A 23,326-nucleotide genomic window follows, 5' to 3' on the forward strand; every position below is an offset into this window, starting at 1 on the left:
GTAAGTAACTACCTAGTAGTAAGTACCTCAACTACAACTGGTACATGCACTTTTAAATCAGATTATCTATTTATGCCATATATGCGCAAAACCACCACCCCCTACAGCTGTAAATACTGTACAGTATGATATTGATATGTATAAAATATAGGACCATAATAATAACTCTACAATAACAAAAATACGTAATAGTTAGTAGTCGACACGAAGCTCTATAATAATAACAATACGATATATTATCTACTATCTACATCGCGACACCACACCCCGCCTACCCACGTAACAATACCTGACATGCCCTGATTCATCGAACAAACTTGCCATGACACTTGTGATACTGCGTCTGCGTCAAGAAGAGCTTTGATCGTAACCAGCCTGTGTACCACACAGCATTTTATGTTTGTCATGGGTACTTAGATTGCTTCAGAGGTCGTATCGGAAGACACAAAATATGTGGATGGGGGAAAGAAGAAAAAAAGAAGAAAATTGAACTCGGAAAAAAAATATGATTCACTCATCGAAAGCAGTTCCAGATACCGAATCCCAATGAACCATCGCTCCATATTACAAGGTGAAATGTAGTCATAACCATAAGTGATGGTAAAACATCCCATCTAGACTCCTCCCTTTCCGCTTTGTAACTAACTTCAACACGCGCATCCTTCTTTGGCTGCTTCTCGAGGGCCGTATAGATTTACCCTCTGCTCCTCGCCGCCACGGTTCCCTGCGCTAGAAGCGCCGGGACCTCTCGTGCTCTTCAGTGATGTCTCAGGGATAGCATTCGCGATCGCAGTGAAGACCTCCGTAACATTGTGGCCCGTCTTCGCACTGGTCTCGAAGAACAACAAGCTCTCATCCTCGGCGTACGTCTTGGCCTCCTCCATGGAAATCTTTCGGGCATCTCCGAATTGCTCTCCGTCAGCCCCCCCTTCGCCATCGGCCGGGCCGGACTCGCTTTCGCTAGTAAGATCCAACTTGTTGCCGACCAGAGCAATGACGATACCCGGTGATGCTTGCCTTTGCAATTCTGCTACCCAGTGTTTGGCCTTAATCAGGGACGTTGGCTTCGTGAGATCGTAGACGACAAGGGCGGCTTGGGCATTTCGATAGTACATGGGTGCCAGCGAGGCAAATCGCTCCTGGCCTGCGGTATCCCAAATCTCAAACTTGATGGTTCGTGTAGGAAGATTGCATTTTTGTGTTAAGAAGGCGGCTGCATGTAATTAGTTTAGTTGGATGATCCATCAATGTTGTACATAGATATAATAATAATGTAGTTGACCAGTTACATACCGCCAATGGTCGGTTCCTTATTTTCTTGGAAATCGTTGTTGACGAATCGTAGAACAAGGGAAGACTATGGAACAGTCAGCGTTGCGATCTGGTAGAGACAAGCAGAGAAATAGCATACCTTTCCGACAGCTGCCTCTCCAAGTAGTACTAGTTTGACACTGCTGCTCGGCTTTGGAGCATTTGAGTCGGCCATCTTAATGAAACGGTCGCGGAGATAGAACGGGGGGATAGAACGGACGTTATACAAAAGCGGTCTTTGAGAATAATGAGGTATGGAGAGAATTAATTAAAATGAAAGCGATCGTTGAATACTGCAGTACGGTCTAAAGAAACACGATCGCATGCAAAGTAAGTAGTAGGTTCGTGGATGGGCAAATGCTTAGAGGTACGGCGGATGGATGGATTCTATATACTATCGAATCAGGAATGACGACGCTCGGAGATCCCAGCAACATTTCATGTAGAAGTATCGAAAGTAAGCTAAGTCTACATTGGGTTAGATGTGGCTGAAATGACTAGCCCAGGGCCCAGTACATAGTACTAAGTACACTGGCATGTAGGTAGTGAGTGACTGTGAGTCTACCTACATATGTAGTACCTAGTACTAGTGACTCCGACAGTCCGACTCCGACTCACTCAGGTAGTACAGGTACATACATACCTAGTAATAGTTACCTAGGGTACGGAAAAACAGCTTTCCGACACCGCCAAAGATAAATTTACAGGGGTTAACAATTTAATCCCCTCCATCTCCACTAAGAAGCGGCAGAAAAAAAAAGTTAAGATACCTACTAAGCTTCCAACCAATCCATCATCTCATAATTTTTTAATTAGTATGTAGATTCATATCTTCCATATTTACTTTGAAAATTATACCCATCATGGCGGCTTCCGACTCACGAAAGCAAACCCTGTTTGACGACAGCGACGATGAATCAGATGGTGGTGTTAAACTACAAATAAATGCCGAATATGCCAAAAGATTCGAGCATAACAAGAAGCGCGAGGAATTACACAGATGTTAGTGCAGCCGATCTTTCCCTTCCCTTTTTACCCTTTCTTTTCCCTAATAGACTACTAACCTGGTATCAACAGTGGAGGAGAAATACAAGTCGAAACAAACGAATGGAGGCAAGCCAAAGAATGATGGTGACGAGTCCGGATCTTCTTCAGATGAAACCGAAGACGAAGATGGCTTTTTGGCCACTGAGGATCTCGATGCTCAAATATCGGCTACACTGCAAGCAATCAAACACAAAGACCCTCGCCTATACGATGGGAAAACTACATTCTTCAAGCCAGTCGAAGAAAATGCAACTGTAGAGGATACCACAGAAAAGCAAAAGAAGGAGAAGCCTATCTTTCTACAAGATTACCACCGAGAAAAGATTCTGCGCGGAGACACTGGAGCGGATTTCGACGAAGACCTGCCTCCGCAAACATATGCACAAGAGCAAGATGCATTGAAGCAGACCATCAAGAAGGAAATTCAAGCCCAGCTGCAAGTCGAAGATAACGCCCATAGTAGCGATAGCGACGAGGGCTTCATGAAGGCCAAGAGGACGTCCAACCCCATTCCTGAAAATGGCATTCACCCCTCTAGGGCTGGAAAAATTAAGGTCGCCAAGCCTGACATTTCTCAAGCTGAAAAGGATCCAGAGCTATTCTTGTCAAATTTCATGTCATCCCGCGCCTGGCTCGAGGAAGATGGAACCAATTGGCAAGCATTCGAATCTGATGAAGGCGAAGACGAGAAAGCAGATGAATGGGAGACCGCATACAATTTACGTTTTGAGGACCCAAACAAAAGTAACGAGGTTTTGAAGTCATACGCCCGTGACGTCGTCGCCGCTCGCTCGGTCAGGCGCGAGGACAAGACTGCACGCAAGCGACAACGTGAAATAGAGCGCGAAAATAAGGAAGAGGAAAAACAGAAGCGAAAAGAGGAACGGGCACGACTACGTCGCCTGAAACTAGACGAGGCAGAGAACAAGCTCAAAAAGATCAAGAAAGCTGCTGGTCTGTCTGGTAAAACACTGAAAGACGACGAATGGCAGAAGCTACTTGAAGACGTTTGGGAGGACGATAAATGGGAAGAGCAGCTAAAGAAGACATTCGATGACCAGTACTACGCTGCAGGCGAAGAGGAAATTTCAGAAGATGATGATGAGGAAGATGATGAGGAAACTGAGGCCAAGAAGTCGAAGAAGGTGAAGAAACCTAAATGGGACGACGATATCGATATTAAGGACTTGATTCCCGAATTCGAAGATGAGGAACGTCCTAATATCGCCCTTACCGACGAGGAACAACGAAACGAAGAAGAAGAGGAGGAGGAGGAGGAGGAGGAGGCCCCCATATCCAAACGTCAGAAGACCAGTAAGGAGCGCAAGCGCGAAAAACTTGAAAGCCAAAAAGCCGTACGTCAAGAGCGAGCCAAGCTCGAGGCCTTTGTCAATACGAAGATGGATATCGATGATCCCGAGATTCTTGCTGGCGGAAGCTCTTCCTCCGCAAAGGCCACAGGCCCCTCGCGTTTTAGATATCGTGAAACACGTCCCGAATCCTTCGGCCTCACGACGCGCGATATCCTCATGGCTTCTGACGCCGACCTCAATGAGTATGCCGGCCTCAAGAAGCTTGCACATTTCCGTCCCGCCGACAGACAAGCCAAGGATCGCAAGAGGCTCGGCAAGAAAGCCCGCCTTCGCCAATGGCGCAAGGAGACTTTCGGCCCCGAGTTTGAGCGCGAACCGCCCGCTTTCAACCCTGGTGCTTTCACTGAGCCGAACGAACCTGATGCCAAGCAAAGTAACATAATTGAGGGCGGATCCAAGAAGAAGCGTAAGCGGTCTAGGGCAAAGAAGGGCGCAAAACAGGAAGAGGAAAAGGAGGAGGTGGCGGCAGTGGCGTAGAAGCATGAACCAAAAATGTGGTTATTGTTTGTTTGTACATGTGTATGTGTATGTGCCTGTACTGTATGTACATAATTACAGATGGCAGATGGCAGATGCACCTACATATCTTCGGCATCGTATCTCGGTAGATGGTGGAGTGATACCCTAAATTTTTTATTGCAAAAAATGTGTTCATGTCAAGTATTGTACATACCTATGTACTTTTTAATTTCTCTCAATGTCTATACCCGTACTGCACCTGATGTATCGTATGCGACAGACAACAGACAACAGACAACAGACGATAGACGACAAAACGGCAGACATGCATCCTTCCGATTCCCATTGCCGGGTCCGATATAGCAAGATCTACTACTGGTGTTGCTGAGCTTGGCCTAGCTGTCAGCCCCAACATGGATGGCATGATGGGGGGCATCAGACATCGTACCACCAGATCGCGCAGAACCCCGGCATAGAATGGGGGGGGGGCAAAGGCGGCTTTTGATTCTTCGGGGATACTTTTAAATATATAAACAAATAGGTAGGCAGGTACATGAAATGAACTACCTATGTAATCACGTCCAAATTACATTCTTACAACATATTTGCCTACCGGTAGATGCCTATTTCTTCCACGTCTTCCTATCGAAACACCAACGCTCTCATAATAATAATAATACTTACGACAGTCACCCTGACTACTAAATTCAAAACATAACAGTAATAATAAATTTGATTAAATAAGATTTCTTGCCGCGGCTTAACCTAGGATTTTCCACTCGCCCAGTTCTCCGAATCATCGCACGTCAAAGCTTTCCCCGAAACGCTCAGAAAATATACAGGTATAGACAGCAGCGAACGCAGAACCGTATAGCCTCAATATAATATAAAGCTAGCGATTTCCAGACCCTTATAACTCGCCTTCATATTCAACTCCGTTTTGCCTTGTTGCCTAGCCATGGTGGAAGGGCCCCATCCCCCCGAAAGAATAGGCTACAATCCCCAGATGCATTCCAAATATACAAAAAGAAGGTACGTATGCATCATCCGTCGTTGACATAACAGATAAGGAAAGAGATGTAAAGAGAAAAGGGGACGGAAGTAAAAGAAATCGGCTATCCTCCGTCCCTCAAAATCAAAGGGGTATAAGATACAAGTTGTGGTACAGGTAAATATGTAGGTAGGTAGGTAAGTAGATATATCAACGAAGATGGCCAGCGCAGATATATAATATGACGCAACAACATAATCGCAACATATAGTGATGCCCGATCACTTGTCCTCTGGCAACGAGGTCTCTCGGTATTACAACAGACTAGGCGCGTACCATGGAGGGGGTGTCTTTATTCGTTCGTCTCATCGACCTCCTCTTCGCAGACCTAAGCCGGGCCCCGGAGTATGGACGCCACCAGGACTAAACATCCCGAATCCATCTACGCCCATACCGCCCAGATCTTGGCCTAATTCTGGCGGTTCCATGTTGAACGGCATAAACCACGCAGACGAGGGCTCGGCTACAAACCCGGCAGGCAAATTGTCATGATGGCTACCCGGCCCATCACCCGGCCCGCCGTTCGATCCGTTCGCGTTGCTTGAGCTACTACCATTCCCGGCCAGCGCGTCCCAATCCATCATAGCTTCAGGCCCGCTGATGGTTGCAGGATCTAGCCCACCGTACGCATTGAATACAAGTTGTCGATCGAGCTGTGGTAGTATCCCTGCGGCATTGTGTGTGAGGGATAAGGAAAACAAGTCAGGATTGTAGTAGCCGTGATGCTGGTGGCCATGGCCATGCTGGAATCCGCCGACTGTGACAGGGCTAATCGGCGACAGGGAGTGGTAATTCGCTGCTGCTTTTCGTGAGCATGCATGCGCGACGTTAGAATTGAAGGGGATCCGCCCACTGTTTTGTCCATTCATACGGGAATAGTTCCGTTGGGCATGCGCCCTTTGCTGCTGCGCCTGCTGAATGCGTTGAATCTGATCAGGTATACTGGCCGCGCCAAGGTCAGTAAGGAGGGGCTCAAGTTGTTGCTGTTCGCTGCCGCGTGAAGAGATACTATTCTTTTTCGCTATCGACTTCCGTTTCATCAAGGGCGGCCTGCTTGGACCAGCATTGTCACGTCCATCTCCCGTACTTGGCGGTGGGGAGAGCTGCGTGAAAAACTCCTCGACCGTGTGCAATTCTGGTTTCTGCTCGAGCACTGCATCTTCGCCCGTTTCCTTCTTCTTGAACGAGGCCGGTTCGGGGAATTCAGGCTGCGACACGCCGTGGGGATATCGATCAAACCAATCTCCATACTGGAATATCGGCGAGGACGAGTTATCATTGGCTGGTGTGCCCTGCCGCGCAGCATCGGCGCACGTCTTATACTGTTCACGCAGATTTTCGGCCATGAAATGGAACATCCCCCAGTACCGCTTCATCTTCGAGAGGAACTTGACATTTATTGCCAGGTTTTTCTTTGCTGCAGTCTCAACCGTGGAATTTCCAGAGAAGATGCCGAATATATGAACAGTGCTCGACAGAAACGCACAGTAACCGACGAAAGGCGCAGCGATCATGTGGTGCTCTGAATCCTTTAATAACTCCGATATCCTGTTAGCCGCAGCGAAGGCCTTCGCCCCCGCCTGCGTGATAAAGGTCGTGGGAACGTCCCCGTTAGACAGTCCACCTGGCGAAGACACAGCAAAGCGGTTCATGAACAAGACATTCTGCTGTATCGATATATGTAAGAATAGGAACTGGTTAGCCATTCCTTCCGTCTGATGTAGATGAAGGTTTTCGGCACTGTATTTCAGACCGTCTGGAAGGTTGTCGGCAAGATCCTCGGCCTGCTTGAGAAGCCCAGCATATTCGGAATCAGTACTCCACATCGCATGCTCGTCTAGTTCTTTCCCTCCTTGATTTAGGAAATTTATTATTCTCCCCCATAAACCAATGGCACGAACCATGTATGCCGCGACGCCCATGTTGTCTTTGGCGTTAGAAAGCTGACCCTCATCGGTCGGCACTGGGTGGGGAACTTGTCCTTGCAAATCTTCAGTAGGGCCGGGCATATCGAGTTGGAAAAACTTCTCCTTGATAGGTAATTGAATCTTGACTGATTCTTCCTTTATAAACATAGGCCTATCGGTTCCTGAAGAGTTGAACCGGTCCATAAGAAAGCAAGCCCACATCGTACGCCTTCGGATTTCGCGGTCGATGAAGCTGAGTTGCTTGGTTGGATTAAACCGCATAGGATCGTACTCTAGATCTTTGTGTAGTTGCAATGCAAACGCCATTCGGATGGCCTGGCCACCTAACGACCAACTTCGTCCTCCGTGACAAGTGCCAAATTCATGTAAGCCCAGAAGTAATAGACATGTCAATATCGTAATGTTGGGCCATTCATAACGTCTCATCACGATATCCCGAGCAGGTGCTGCCCACTCCTCGCCCCGGAGAAAGTTGTTCATTGTCGCGAACTTCGGGTGGGTAGAAAATCGGGCAGAGATTGCACAGACAGAAAGTACTAGAACAGGGGGTAATGTGCCGGCTCTGTTGATGATAATTAGCTTCGTTACAGCATTAGGGACAGAGATTATGAACGTACTTTAGTTTCCTCATATAACTCGGCTTGTGAAGGAGGTGGTAAGCTTGGCCGTATATATTTTCGAAGAACACATCCGCTAAATGTTCCTGGATATCTTTTGGCGGCAGCGCCTCGGCGCCTTCATATAGCAATTTATTCTCCTCAGCCTCCTGAACTTGTAACGATGTTGGTTTGCCAGAGCCCTCTAATCTAGCTTTGGTTCCATTTCTAGCCCAATGGTCCAACTCCGCGCCAAATGCCTCTTCTGCTCCTCGCTTCTTCGTTGCCTGTTTTCCTGTGGGGAGGCTTCCAGGGATTGCAGGCTTGACCACGCCTCGAACAACGTTACTAACAGAGGAATCCTGCTCCGATTTAGGCACAAGTTTTATAATCCGGTCTTCCATTCTTTTAAGTCTCTTATCCAGCATGGCCATATAATCGGTCCTTGGAGCCGCTTTCCGCGTTGTGACCTTATAAACACAGGGGATCCGGGACCGAAGACAATGCTTGCAGGCTGGCTTCTCTCCTGAACAACGTATCTTTTTCCTCCGGCACGCAATGCATGCCAATGGCAATCGTTTCCTCTCCTTGCCCGCTTTTGTCTTTAGCTCACTCCATGCCGGGGCAGGGTCGGATTTGTTTTCTTTCAGTTTCCCTCCAAGGTCAGTACCGTCACCGAGTCCACCTGTCGAAAGTCCAAACTCGTCCGACATGTTGTCTTCTAAGGAGTTGGCGCCGACCTGGATGCTCTCTTGGCTTCCATCATCGGATCCATCGAGGCTATGTCGTCTATCCTGATGCGATGGGTTCATCATTGTGTAAGTAGCGCTGGGAGCGCCCGAGGCGGTTGAGCCCTTCCTTTCACCAATCGACGAGATTGACCCGTGGCCTGGAGTGGCGAATAGGTCATTGGTCTGATCATCTAAAGAGATCATTTGGCCAGCTTCGGACATTTCCTGGAACGGGAAATGGAAATCTGAAAACTGAGAAGCGTCGATCATGCCGTGCGAAGCATTGTCATTCGAAAGGTTGTCGTGGTGGTTATCTAAGGAGAAGCCGTTCAGGTCGGCCGGCTCGGTTGAGTTAAGCTGGGGTTCCGCTTTAACAGCAGGTTGCGAGCCATCGATATCCCCGGATGGGAAGGACTGAAGATTAAGGTGAGATTGATGAGGTGACATTTCGGGAGGTTGGATGACCATTTCAAACATGAAAGAGGGAAGGGATCAACAGCGTGCCCAGGACTACTCTCAACACTTATATGTCTCTTTCTTTTATTTTATTTTTCCTGTGCTATAATTCCCAAAAGCTCAATGTGCTCAATGTGCTCAATGTGCTCAATGTCCACACGCGACTTAGCCCTGCGCGACCAGATACTTCGACGTCGCCCTCAGCAAGCCGGTTATCAGAGAGCAGGAACGCCAACGCCGTGCGAAAATCTATCATGACAAACGTAAATGCAATCAATATGAAAGAGGAATATTATCCGCGTAAGGGAAAAGGAAAAAGAGGAGGAGTTGGTTGTCTATGTACGACGGCAAGGTGACGCTGGGGGGGGCGGCAGGTTAAGTCGAGTTACTATGTACTGGGTAAGTAGGTGGTGTAACGGGGGGTAGGCAACCGGTTAGTTAAACGTTCTTCCCATCATTTGAAGTTGAGAAGATTGGAAACCGCTCTCCTGTAAACCTTTGGTGGATCCATGCGTGTTCGGGCCTGCAATTGTGGGGTAATTAAACTAACCAGTAATGGTTCATTTACTGGGGCATGTGGATAAGGGGATGGATGGATCAATATTTACATGTACATAGTAGTATCCAAGAATGGTACTTGTGCATACAACATAAGTACATGCAACATAATACAACATTGAACTGTAACATCTTGCCCCCGGTGGATGTTTAAATATGCAATATCGACATCATGAAAATGTGGCTGCAGTACAATATCTCATCCATAAATGTTACTCTTATATTCGATTAGACTTCAATGTTGGTCACTTAGTACGTGTTGATGTATGGTACATTGAATTGTACATTGAATTGTACATTGAAGCTTGCGTAGCGGCTCGGTAACACATAAAGCGAAGATTGTTCCAGAAAGAATTGAACAATGCATTATACAGGTATGTACGACGTACGCACTCAACATTTTGTTAGCCTACATCAGTAGAAATCCCATTAGAATGCATGCATCTTGTACCTATTTACGCGTATTAGGTACCTAATAATACTAGGTATGGAATTGGGAATGCTATACCTATTCGTTCATTGGCTAAACACTAGGAAGCTTGGTTTATCCTGGGAGCTTAGCTTGATCTAGCAATGATCACTACCAACTAAGGCAACTAAACCTTGTTGAGTATGGATACATCATATGTGTCTTGTCAGGTTGAAATTGTAGGAAATTGTAGGAAATTGATCATCGCCCTATTATTAGTTATGTACTACCTAGGGTACCCTAAGTGAACACGGTGAATTGCATAACTCTTCAAGATATGTAGGTATGAATAAAAGACGATAATGTAGCTAATATGATTCATGTCTTCATATATCTCATATGAGTTCTGTTTTATTGGAATAATCAGTCATTTTGTTATTTTGCTATTGAACACGAACATGAAGCCTACCACGTATGTAGTGATACCGAGTTTACCCCGTCCCACTATACATATGTAGTATGTAGGTTTCTACATAACTAATAGTGTAGTGACGATTTAGTACTTGGCTCTTCCCCGTGCATTCCGAAGTTCCATCATTGAGTTCCAAGGGGTTTCCAAGGTTCTTTAGTAGCTTACTCATTCTTTAGATATATAAAGTGGGGTTTCTTGGCATGAGCTTGTCCTGCACCTTACGAGGCGCCTGCTTGTTAGTTACAAGCTTCTCTCTCAGCTGTAAAATTGACTTGCCAATCAAAGCCTTAAGGTTTATGTCTCAGCTATCCGCCATGTTCTCTAGCTGCCAACGGCCTCGTGACACATCAATTCTTCAATGTCCAAGCACAACCAGAAGCACAGCTGCTATTTATACCTAATAGCAAAAAAAACCCACCCCAGAAAAAACAAATCAACATAAAGGGTTTCCGTAAGGCATCATGGCATGAATAGTTATCTATAATAAGTAGATATACATTTAACGTAGGTTTCACACCCTAATTCATTCACAGATTCACAATAATGATAGCTCCATAAATCTCCAATTTACATATTCAAGGCTTTCTCCCAGTTGATGAAGTTAGAGCCAGTTGGTTCAAAGACATCAGTTTCGAAAATAGAACTTGTCGATCTGACTGATATGCAACGGTGGGTCCAGCGAGTACCCTCTTAGTTGCGCTACAGTTTAGAGCCTCCGGGGTATCATTAGCGTGTGGGGATAAACTCATATCTTGGCATCTTTGAAGGAGGGGGGGGGACCAAGGCCTGGATTTGTGGTGCAAGTTCCTCTTAGTTGGTTCAGTGCCCGTGGGGTAATAGAGACGCGTTATTTATGGTTGGGTGCGTGATGTATGTATGTACAATGTGGGTTACCACGTAGATTATCGGATTAGAGAACGAGAAGCCTATGAAAGACGGAGATTTTTATCGTTTGTATTTTTAAGGCCTTGACATATGTACGTATCTAATGTATATGTTATAGGATATAGTTAACTATGTATATGGGCTCCTATTATGTATATGTATCATACCCTACCCTATGTACGCATTACAAAGACTTCGTCATGTCACTAACCTAGTACATTATTAAATATATGCTTAAGTGCCTGCTATCTAATAGCTGCATAATACTTGTCATACATACTACCAAAATCACTCTAGCCGGCTATGTACCATAGTAGGCGAAGTTGAAGTGCGCAGAAAAGCATACTTAGGGTAAGAACCACTTGAGAAAGGTTCAGGGATTAAAAGAAAGTTGCTTGCTGCAGTAAGGAAGTGGAGAAAGGTTTTACAATTCTATAAATTATTATTGGTTATATGTTTGCTCTCGGCCATAAAATGGCCGGCGTGTCCATGGCCAACGTCCTGCGCTTGCGTGCATCGCGCAGCCCATCTTACTCGGCCGGGGATTTCTTTGGTCTCCTTCTCCCCTTCTTCCCCTCCCCTTTTACCATTTCCCCCCTTCCCCTTGCCCACCCCCCTCTCTCTCCAAAAAAAAAGAAGGAAAAAGATGATTCAAGTTGGGGGCGAATGGATTGTTTCCCTCGTGGTAATATCAGCTAATATGTTTAAGCTTGTATCGGGTCGTTAAGAGCTCTTCTTGAATTTGATTATTCACATCACAAACCACATAAGACACACAACCAATATAATTCCACCAATAGGTCATACTTCTCGAGTTGCTATCCGTGGTTAAGGCAACAGGCCATTCCCTAGCATACATCATGATGGCCAACACAGCGACCGCTTAACCAAGAGATTACGAAATGACGATATCCTGTAGTTGAAGTTAGTCTTACAGCTAAGACGACAATACCCAACACTTTCTCGAATACCTTCATCTACATATATACTAGGTACCTAGGTAGGGATACTTGACACTCGCTTAGCCATATCCAGCGCAAGGAGATTGTAGAAAGCTTCCATCATGAAGTAGTAAGGCTGAGATGAGTACTTGTTCTTCAGTCTCTTGAATACAGCAAAATATTTTTACAGTATTTCCTTCTTGGAGAGCTACCTTCCGATCACTTTGTCTATTGACCTTATGTCAACGCTCTTTCGTTCATCCAGAATAATTCCGGCCTAAATATTTACACCATAACGTATCTGCAAGAGGGTTACGCGAAACCGCATGACAGATAGACGCCCTTTATATCACCCTCGTGTTGCATCCGCCAGAGCGAGCGAGTCCCAATCGATTTCACTTCTGTCGTCTGCCAACTTTTTCTCGACGATCCGCGCGCCAGCTCCCTCGCATGTCGATCTATGGTGTCGACAGGACCGCTAAGTATCAGCACGGGGGCGGTTCGATATTATATCTCGGAATGTTACCGTACATCTTCTCAACTCGGCTTGCCTACCCCCCGTACTGCCAGAAACCTACCTTATGCTTAATTCAGGGGTGGCGAAATCGGCCTCAGCCTGTTGTTACCTACCTACATATTATATGTAAATTCAACAATTCATGCATACCTGCCAACTCAGTTCCTGCGGGATATCTCCTCCCTAACAGCCTGTGTACACTATTTATTTTACTTTGCTACATTCCCGTTGAATCGTACCTATCATCTAGAAATGTATTCGCTCGCCAAAGATACCTTCACTTGCTCTGACGAGATGAATTCCACATATGTAGGTAAACCGATTCATATCAAAAACACCATATACTTTTTCAAGGTATTAACCTCCCCCCTCCTTTCTTCTTGCTGCGTGAGGTGCTATTTTCGAGGTTACCTATTCGAATTTCCGCCTTTCTTGCGGGTAGCATGGAGGTTTGATGATTAAGCTTCTTCAACTGTACTCTCGATGTGTATTATAGCGAGCGAGGCGAGATGCGCCTTGTGGCAAGGTCCCACTGCATCATGTATCTCTAGTTATCAATGCCGACACATATCCACGAACCGATGTTACAAATGGTCTCGTGGCACAGCTATCTATTGTAACGAATCCGGCCGAAAAGAACGAAAGAAGAGAAAAAATAAAGCACGCGGCCGAGACATCATCATACACACATCAACTCGGCCCTTTCAAGAAGCAACACCAAGTAAAGTCCAGAGACACCAAAAAAAAAAGAAAAAAAAAAAGGGATGATGATCCTGGTCATTCCGCTTAATGTGGGCAATACGTATTTTACCGCTGATCCCCAGTCAGCTGCGCAGAAGAGTTGTAGAATACTTCGATAATCCCAACATGTCGACATGTTACGGGTGTGGGCCTCGGTAGCGAATTGGATATCATGGGGGAAAAGAAAGCCCATCATGCTTGGCAATCCTAGTGATCTACCATTCTTCTTTTCCCCTTTGATCTGCATACAATTCTTAAGCTCCAGCCCTACTGTCGAGGCCGAGCGGATCTTTACAGGGTCCTATATTCAGGATGTATTGTACAATACCTTAACCTTGGGGTTCCTGAGTCTCTTTTACGTATGATTAACAGCTGGAACATAGGCAAATGTTTCTAAACATCTTATCCCGATCGTGTAAGTATTCTTACGGGAATATGAAACCCCGTATCAGAATTCAACAACGCTGAAATTGGAAGCAGCACTAAAGAAAGAAAAAACTTTTGGGCAGCTTCATAAAGAACACATAAGCAGTTAACTACCTAGGGTAGGTTATAGCATCCCATCACGCGGAGAATCTCCCGTGTCTTACCTGGACTATCCATACACTGCAAAAATAAATATTGATAAATTCCAAAAACTTCAATTTATCTATAGTGGCTGTCATCTAATTCTTTGCTCGTTAAAAATCTACCAAATCACACAACGCCTTGTCTTCCCCAGACTACCAAAGACTGACCAATACCCCTTGCTGACAAGAGGAAGAGGGCCAAGATGATAAACAGCCTAGCACTACAACACTTGTCATCAGGGGGAAATACTCTGCGTGGTATTTCATTTCTGTTATTACCGTCTTTGTCTCTTTTGCGGTTGTGATTAACCTAATGCTACATGAACCTTCAAGATCTGCGCTAGGCTACAAGGCGACCTCTGTGCCACGTTTATCCAATGTTCTCCATAGGTCTCTGAAGTGTGTTGGCCGGTTGGTATCCCTGTGATAGCTCAAGAAGTCGATGTTACAAAAAAAGAAAAAGAAAAAGAAAAAGGAAAAGAAAAGAAAGCAAGTACCTGCCGCTCTATCCCTTTCCCTTTGTGAGGGTTCTATCGTAGCCCCTGCCGTACCAGGAAAAAAGGGGATGCATCTTGAACCCAACCCACCCGCCATCTTCAGTGCTTTTTAAGTGATCCAAGTGGAACAGTAGATGGATATATACACCTAGTACGGAAGAAGTAGGTAGTAGGGTTGCTCGACATCTATGTATGTTTATTACATGTTGGTTCTACGGCCGAACACGACCACCCCGTTGATATCCACCACTAATAACAAGCCTTGAAGAGTATCGCCACTACAAAATTCCCTGAATTATCTTCTGCTGCAAAAATAAAAATAAAATAGTATTCTGATGACGCAGGAACTTGGAGGGGGGGAGCAACGCTCAGAAGACATGGGGGGAGGGAGAAGTAAGTAGCAAAGACATTCATGTCACGGGGCAGTTCCTTGCTGCTTTACCACCACCCTTCGAACAAACCACCCACCCCCTCCTTGTGGAGGCTCCGAGGCTCCCCAGTGTTGAGGCACACTGTCACAGCAGCGTGTGCTTCATGTATGTGAAAACTGACAATTATGTGACCAAAACTACATACCACAACAACTAGCCACCGAGGTCCCTCCAGAGGACTGGAGATAAGCTATCGAGTCACACATCAACATTACTCCATGGGCCTATTTAGGAATCTTTCGTCGATTCATCTCCTATCCGGATTCCTTTCCCATCTTCGGGCCTACTGAGGTGTCTGACCTAGGTGCTAGGCAACTGAAAAGACTCATTCTATCTTCTATATACCCACCTAACCTATACCTTTTCTTGTATCTCTCTTACGGGAAGAAAGAGAGAGAGAGTGTGTGAGACGAAACATATGTATCGCTTCTCAAGATAACCTTCCCATAATGGCCGTACTTGAACTACCTACCCAGGCAGAATCACCGCTCGCCTCCAATGCTAGGTAACAAGTCTAAGAGACCCAGACCTGGAGACTACAAATACATGCGACACTCCGGAGCCCATATCTGAAGGGTTCCTATTCGAACCGTTCTGTGATACCAGATATGTTTTTGCTTTTTCTGTAAAAAAGAAAGAGAGAAAAGAAAAGGAGTACATGTGCCATCACATGCTAGGTATGACTGCCTCTAAGAAGAAAATCTCAAACTCCACGATGTTTCTATGTCCATGATAGAGCGAGCCTATTCCAACGGACGTTTCTTTCGTTTCTAGTGGCATAGACACCAACAGCCTGCTTGCCAAGTGTCCCAAAGCAAGCCTCCTATCTCCTCGTGCTAGTTTTGATGTAGAATGATGTAGTGGTAATAAAGCTTCAACTCTTGATATACCACACATGCATACGAGCCCCCAACTATATGTCCTCACAATATCACGCAGGTGTAGCCAATAATAATGAAGCGATAGCAAAAGTAAATGCAAGGCAAATATGTACGTATTAGACAAGTACGTATGCAGCTGGATACGCATAAACTCCGTACTGAGGGACAACCAAACCCCTATCACCCATACTACATACCCCAAACAACGCCAGCAACAGAGGCATGAAGAGTTCTCTACCTAGTCTATCAACCTTTCCTTTCCTGAGCGCCATGCCATGCAAAAATTGATGTTGAGTATGTAAGACCCTATTTACCTCCCTTCTACCTATTTCCCCGTTCTTCCTATCCTCTCTCCGCCTCAGTTGGCCATGTACACCTTCTACATCTTTCACGTTGATGCCCAATATAAGATGCAAAATCAGACAAGTCACGATTTGTGAATGTAAACCGGGATCCCATACACACAAACCGCGGCCGCCGTCAGATACCTGAACCGACACGCATCCCGCGCACTGGCGACCGCCTCCACGAGGCTCGTCTGTCCTCTCATACCTACTACCCCTTCTTGACCTGCTGTCGTCGCTTTCTTCCCTTTACTCCTAGATGCCTTCTTCCCTTTTCCACTCGTCACCTCCGCGAACGTGCCCCGAGGCATCAGCCCCCACTCCTCGAACACCTTTCCGGCAAAGCGATCGATATCCCGATCCGTTACATCCCAGAGTGTGCCCACAACGGCCGGACACCCGGCAAGCATGTAGTTCCAAACGGGGCCGTGGCACTCGAACCGACCTACATCGGCGAGGGAGGCCGAGCTGCAGCCCATGAGCAATGCAGCCGCGCGGCACTTATCCATCTTACGGATCGTGCGGCCACGGATGTACTGCGCGCCACTACCATGCCCAAAGTACAGTAGTAGGTCCTTTTCGGCGAGGGCTTTCTCAAACTCGGCCTCGGTCGGCTCCCGCATCTCGACGCTCTCCCACGCTAGCGGAAGACTCGAAAGCGCATCACCAAAGGTGTTTTGCGTGTTCTTGAGGTCCGAGCCCGGGTTCAGGATGTACGTGCCTGAATTGATCGATGCATAGTGACCATCTCGCTGAGCCGAGCCGTTAAGCTCGTCGTCATCTTCGTCCGTGGTTTCCGGACTAGTTGACTTGGACTCCAAGATTAACCTCCGTAGACAATCAAGAGAGGGAACCCTCGAAGTCGCTAGACCTTGCAAGCAAGGTAGAGACTCCCAAGGGAATGCATGCAAAGATTTGTCCAGGACTAGTATCGTATGCACGCCCTCACCTGCCTCCTTGCGGCCCTTAACTGCAACGTAGTAGGAACGTAAAGCGTCACATGTCTCTACAGCCATGGCGTCAAAGTCAATCTCATCGTATGCGTTTCTCTCGCCGTGGAACTGCAAAATGTCGATAACGAAGTAGAGTAAATCTGTTAGCGCCTCATCTAAGTCGGCTCCTCGCCCACTCGGGTCGCCCAGGCCAATAAACAAGTCGTAGATTCGAGGATCAAGGCTAACTCTGCCGGTAGGGGCTGCCTGTGTCTTTCGACCATTGACTTGCTGCCGTGAAGAGAGGTGCTTATCCAGGATGCCCTGGAAGCGATTCTCGAACTCTGCAAATAGGTCCGCCTGTCTTTGATGCTGAGAGAGTATACCTCTGAAACCTCCTAGCCAAGTTTGCTCAATGCACTCCATGAGATTCTTTAGGCGTTCGTCGAGTTGTTCCCGCTCTGCCCACCACGCAGACTTTGCCCCTGTCTTGCTCATATCTCGTGCATTATGACAGGTGAGATTGGCCACTTTGATAATCTCGAGTAGCTCTGTTCGTCCTTGACGGAAACTGAAGACTTCCGAGTCCGCATCCCGGGAACTTGCTCGCTCGAGCGGAAGTCGAATGCCAAAAGGATTTTGATTCCGCTGTAGCTTCGTGATGCAAAGATCATGTTCACTATCACTCAATGACACCGAGATAACATTCCAAGACTTGGGGATGATGTCGATGTAGTCACTCTGAAAGCGGTCCATGTCAAGTGAGAACCCAAGACTGCTACGTCTGGCCTCAGCACTGTCAGTAGGTATGGGCCAGTCCAATTTCAACTCTTTAGCAGCTTCCAAATGAAGCGTCTTTCGTTCGCGGCGCCAGGTTAGATTGCGGGCAAGTTCCACTGAACAAGTAGCATGGGCAGGATGAGTGGCAGCTGGCTTTAGTGAATTCGTATTAGACAGGAGGATAACGACATTCTGGAGTACTGTCGCAATCCGATGAACCAGATACCCGTCACCATTGAGACTTGCAATAGAGTGTGCCGTGAGCAAATGCCCCTGTGCTTCACGTAGCTTTTCAACGAACGATCGCGTATTGTCCTGTGCCTTTTTGGAAGGGGCACGACCTTTTCGAGGAGCCGAGGCTTTTGTCAAAGATAACCTATTAGATGCAGTCCTCTCCTTAAGAGATCCCGCTACTGAAGGGAAGGAAAGTGTTGAATCTTGAATGACAGAAAACACAGCATCTTGTCCCATTTGATCTAAGCCCTGACCTATCAAGGCTACTCCCATCAGAAAACAAGCTTGTGACACATCTGTAGGCAACTTGCAAAGTTCATAAGCGGTTCGGAGAGTAGTTACAGCTGAAGCCCAATCGTTCTCGCCAAGAAGCCGATTTGATTGGTGCTGGAGTATTGAAGCACGTAGGAAAGACAGCTGAGTATCCTCAGGGTTGTGTTGAGTTGTAGTAATCTCTGTTGGAGGAGTAATCTTCGTCGGTGACTTTTTTGTTGTTGGCTTTCTTGACGCCGCCTTTGTGACCTTTGTGACCTTTGTGACCTTCTTGGCCTTGCTCACAACTCTGGGTATTTTAGTAGCTGTACGGCGCCCTGTAGTTTTGACCACTGGCTTTTCTTCGATAGCAAGTTCTGCCATGCCTGATTCTAGATCCTCCGTGATCCAGTCGCTTGTGCTTTGATCACTATTCAAAATCTTGAGCATATATTCAGCTTTTTCTATCAGCTTCTCTTGTGCTTCTGGGTCTTTAATCTCTCCATAGACAGAACTTAAAAGGCATAACACCTTGGCATTTTCGTAGGTGGGCTCTAGACCATAGGCTATAGGGTTGGCCTCAGCTGCCAACTCCATTGCTTTTTCCAATTTTCCAGCCATGAGCCATACCTGTGCTAGCCAAGTAAGAGATCGAGACACATATGCCGCTGAACCCATGCTCTTTGCCACTTTCTGCGCTTGTTCAGCGTAATATAGTGTTTCCTGGTACATTCCAACGTGCGCATAAGCTGTCGATAGTTGAAGGAGGAATCGGAATAGAGGATAGGCTAGAGCCCAAAATTCTGGCCCAGTACTCGCTTGGAGAAATTCGGCCTTGTTGATGAAAGAACCATTCAAGCTTGTATCTTTGTCCGATGCTTCAGTTTGCGAAGAATCCTCCATTGAAGTATCCTGAGCGACGGATCTCGTTTTTTCAAGCCTAGTCCAGTCATGGAACAGTTTCCTGACAGCTATCCTCGCAAATCGCAGAGCGTGATAGCAGTCCCCACGTTCAAGCGCGAGGCTTGAAGAGATTGAATATGCATGGGCGGTCGTTATCATTCTCTTCGAGCTTTTGGTTCTCTTTGCCCCTGGCTCAGAAGCCAATGCTGATTCGGCATGTTGAGCATTACACAAATGCTGTTCTGCTTTGTCGAGAGCTCCCAGGGATAAATGGTACTCAGCAGCAGATAGGTAGAATCTTATAGCTAGGTCTTTAGTAATTCGCGGCTGGGATATAAGCTCATAATTGTCATTCAGTAGTTGTTCAGCCTTGGATGACCAGCCGTGGCTCAGGTGTTGTCGACAAAGGGCAAGGCTCTGAGTTATTAGCAACTCGGGGCTGCAATCTGTCGAAAGCTTGGAGATACTTTGACAGAGCTCGAGGATGTCTATTTGCAGTGCATCAAGACCTTTGATTCGAGCAAAGTCGACGAGGGATTGGAGATTTGCGAGCAGCTGAGAGGTGTTATCGATGTAGAAGGATAACTGTTCAGCTGATTGACATTTTGAGACCATAGATTTCCAACTGGAGATAGCTGTCTTCACCTGCCGCGTACCTATATTTGAATCAACTAGTCCAAATACACAGGCTGCTAACGCTTGCAGATGTGGTATATAGCGTGCCAGGCCAGAGTCATTCGCCAATGCCTCTTCTCTCGTTACTTTCAAAACAGCCTCTACCTCGGTTCGCATATCGTCAAGTCCATCCAGGGAGCCCATGTTGATCGTAAGAACCTGCAAAAGAGTCCTGAGTCGGCGGATTGGGAATTTATCAGCAGAGTAGAATTGTAACAATGTCTTGATCGGAGGGCTTGACAAGTCTGATTCGCTGCGGTACCTATTGTCCTTGGATATAATAGTATAGAGATCATGCTCAAGGGCAGTGGCCTTGTCCGACCCAACAAGCAGCCAGGTCCAGTCATTGTGCTTTCGATCAAGCTTGGAAAGATTACACACTGTTCGTGATAGCAATTCGGCATTAGGACATTGTTGCCACGCAGACCACCAAGGCTCTGTTGCTAGTTTTGCCGTAATTGTCGATACAATTTCTTGTCGAACGAGATGGTCCCTTATAGATCGAAGGGCGTCAATGGCATCGTCCAGCCTACCAGAAGCCCCACACAGATCAGCAAACCGCTCCCATTTAACTAATAATTGGGCTCGAACTTGTTCAGCTTCTGATCGGGATTTGACGCTTTCAATGGATTTCCGAAGTGCCTTTAGAGAGGTACTTTCCATAGCCTTAGACGGAGACTTCCGTAAGACAAGGTGTTGTTGATAGTAAAAATGCGAGATCTTCACATGGTATAAGGGAGACGAATTAGCCTTGGCTCCTGGCTGACTTAAATTCCCAATAACCTCTAGAATGGCCAGACTATCCTGAAGTGTAGGATCCAACATTTCCCATGCAAGCCGGTCTTGGTCCAAAAGCAACTTTGCAAGCATCAAGGCCGAGTCTAGAATGTGAGGCAAGTATGTTTTCAATAATCCTCGTCGTTGATCGAAGCTAAGTAATTCCTTCGTTGTATTAGCCGAGGTCGGTGGCTTGCCCAACCATCTAGAGGAAAAGCGTGGCAGTTGGAAGACAAAAGTTTCGAGAAGCTGTCGAATATCATGTGAGACTTTGCCAGACTTATCCTGCTTCCCGGTGATCAGGCTCATGACAGACTTTCTTAGAAGGCAGACACTGTCTAGAAGGTCATCCATCTCCGCACTCGTGCCTCCAAGTGGCCCTCGTAGACCTTCTGAGACTTCCCTTAAGAGACCCTCATTGACTTGAGTTGATTCTTTGAGAGAAAGTGCCAATAGTTGGGCGGTCACAGCCAGACATCTTGCAGCAGAGTCCTCGCTTGGGTTGACCAGGGATTTCAGTTTAGCCAGCCATTTCTTTGCTTCATTGACATTACCAGAGTCCCGTGATGTCGTAGCAAGCACCTGGTATATCGCCGCCAATGGAGACTTCGACGATTCCTGTGGTCTGAGGCCCAATTTTTCTACTCGTTTCCACACTTGTGAAAAGGCTGAAAATGCGGTATCGAAGTGGCCAGGGGATGCTCTACGGGTGAAGGCAGCGAGGCATTTAGAGAGAGGAAACAAGACATCCTTGTCTACATCTCCGCGATGGCCAGACACACTCCACGATACTAGCCGTATCGTTAGGCCCAGAGCTTGTATCTCTAATGCTACTGCCGGGCTTGGAGATAATCTCGGCTCCACAGCAAATTCATCGTCTTTGGGAGATATGCTCGGTGGTAAGGAAAGTAGGATTTGGGATAAATTCTCTAGTTGTCGGGCACATTTCGTCTGATCTGGATTTTCGTCTTTGAGAGACATGAGAAGCAAGTTCATAGGTGACGAGAGATGACTTTCGCGTAAGAAAGGCAGAATGCTTTCGAGGTGTGACGATTTCTTTAAGCCATGTATAACCCGAAGAGCGTGAATTTGCGACGAAATGATCAAACCAAGAAGAGGGCCTGAGCTAGTGACCTTGGGAAAATCCAATAGCTCGGAGAGTGTCCTTGACGTCGCGTTCGAATCCGTTCGTTTGCGTGTTGTTGTCTCCATGAAATTATCTCCATGAATCATACGTTCTAGGCGCTGTTTTAATATTCTAAGCTCCTTTGCCGCCTGTTCAAACATATCCAGCCCTATTAGCTTGGCGACAAAAGAGGATAGTCCAGATTCTAATTGTAATTCAGGAAGCTGAACGATTTTAGATGCTTGTAAGGCCCTCAATGCAGCAAAGGCTGCTCGCGCACATTCGATTGTTGACAAGCAACCTGTCGATGAGGCTATTGATGTAGGAGACTGAGGTATCTTGGGAACAGCAGGCGACGTCGAGGTTCGATTCAAGGAGCGGGGTTGTAATGGCTTCATGGGAGCTGAGGTCGATCGTTGGATGGCTTTCCGAGCTACTATTTTAGCCAAATCATTCTTGGATGGATCTCGTATGTCTGAGCTCGTACTTGAGGCAACCTTTCCGGCCTCTCCTAGGGCCTTGAGAGTTGCTGTGATGATCTGAGTAGCTAATACTGCCCTCTCCCTTGCCGTTAACGATCCTCCATTGTCCTTGATGCGTTGCGCTCCCGGCGCAGTGTTTACTCTGCTTGGTGGCCGAGATGCCTTAGTGGACCGAGATTTGGATGTCGCATTGGAGGAATCGGGTTCTATATCGAGATTTTGTAGAAGCTCCTTCACGGTAGCTGATATTGCAGGTGTGCATGTTGATATTGATGCGACCGCGTCACGGACGGCATCGACACGAACGTTTATGGGATCCATGTAGAGAGAGATATACGAAAAATGTCCTATGTGTTAATTTCCATTCATGTCGTCGTTAGTAGGAAGAGAAAAGCAGCAGGTAACAAGCTAAAGCTATCGAAGCAATTTGTTGCTATAAGAGGCAGGGCAATGTAATGGCAATTATTTTTAAGTGCTTCTAAAAGAATGTAGAAGACAGGTCTATCGTGCAAACTTGAATATTAAACAGTGCAAAAGGTGTGTATCGTTGAGTGGTAGGTGGGTGACAATGCAGAGCGTGAACCCATGCAAAGACTAAAGATTGTGCTAATTGTGAAAATAGATTAACCCAAAATAGAAAAAAAATATGGTTGTCCGGACAACGGCGCAACGGTTTACGGCGCAACAGTTAGTTACTAGTAACGGTGTACTATGCCGTAGCTAGCAGTAGTCTGTGCTATTCGGCTAATCTATAAACGTACTAGCAAAGTTCGTTATCGATACCGCGCATCATCGAGATAGTTCAATGTCAGTTGGGGTAAGCAGATGACAACTTGAATCGCAGTGCTGCCAATGGTTAGCGGTACGTACCTAGGTTAGGTACTTAAACGCTTCTGTAGTTTTCATAAATTTAGATAAACTAGACCATCTTGTTAGCATCAATCTTCACGCTCCTTCTTCACTTTTCA

At 46.5% G+C, this 23,326-nt stretch overlaps 4 protein-coding genes across 4 annotated transcripts; 1 reads left to right on the forward strand and 3 right to left on the reverse strand.

Annotated features, from left to right (window-relative positions):
- Positions 1-125: 125 nt before the first annotated feature.
- Positions 126-1,702, reverse strand: GGS25DRAFT_473684 (ras-domain-containing protein). The gene is made up of 3 exons (XM_049259561.1): positions 1,412-1,702; positions 1,294-1,357; positions 126-1,213 (listed from the first exon to the last, which is right to left on the reverse strand). Exons 1-3 carry the CDS (start codon positions 1,484-1,486, stop codon positions 648-650), a joined length of 705 nt encoding a protein of 234 aa, XP_049119639.1. The 5' UTR covers positions 1,487-1,702; the 3' UTR covers positions 126-647.
- Positions 1,703-2,060: 358 nt separating this feature from the next.
- Positions 2,061-4,317, forward strand: GGS25DRAFT_104854 (Krr1-domain-containing protein). Its single transcript, XM_049255992.1, has 2 exons — positions 2,061-2,313; positions 2,389-4,317. Exons 1-2 carry the CDS (start codon positions 2,175-2,177, stop codon positions 4,206-4,208), a joined length of 1,959 nt encoding a protein of 652 aa, XP_049119640.1. The 5' UTR covers positions 2,061-2,174; the 3' UTR covers positions 4,209-4,317.
- Positions 4,318-5,546: 1,229 nt separating this feature from the next.
- Positions 5,547-8,700, reverse strand: GGS25DRAFT_512732 (zinc finger transcription factor 1; the record flags this gene model as incomplete). The annotated part of the gene is made up of 2 exons (XM_049262814.1): positions 5,547-7,731; positions 7,787-8,700. The coding sequence occupies 2 exons, from the start codon at positions 8,698-8,700 to the stop codon at positions 5,547-5,549; spliced, it is 3,099 nt and encodes a 1,032-aa protein (XP_049119641.1).
- A 7,231-nt stretch (positions 8,701-15,931) lies between these two features.
- On the reverse strand, positions 15,932-22,936 carry GGS25DRAFT_473693 (peptidase family C50-domain-containing protein). The gene has a single exon (XM_049259562.1). It carries the CDS (start codon positions 22,677-22,679, stop codon positions 16,281-16,283), a length of 6,399 nt encoding a protein of 2,132 aa, XP_049119642.1. The 5' UTR covers positions 22,680-22,936; the 3' UTR covers positions 15,932-16,280.
- Positions 22,937-23,326: the final 390 nt, after the last annotated feature.

Source organism: Hypoxylon fragiforme (genome assembly GCF_022984875.1).
Source record: "Hypoxylon fragiforme strain CBS 206.31 chromosome Unknown GGS25scaffold_2, whole genome shotgun sequence".
NCBI lineage: Eukaryota > Fungi > Ascomycota > Sordariomycetes > Xylariales > Hypoxylaceae > Hypoxylon > Hypoxylon fragiforme.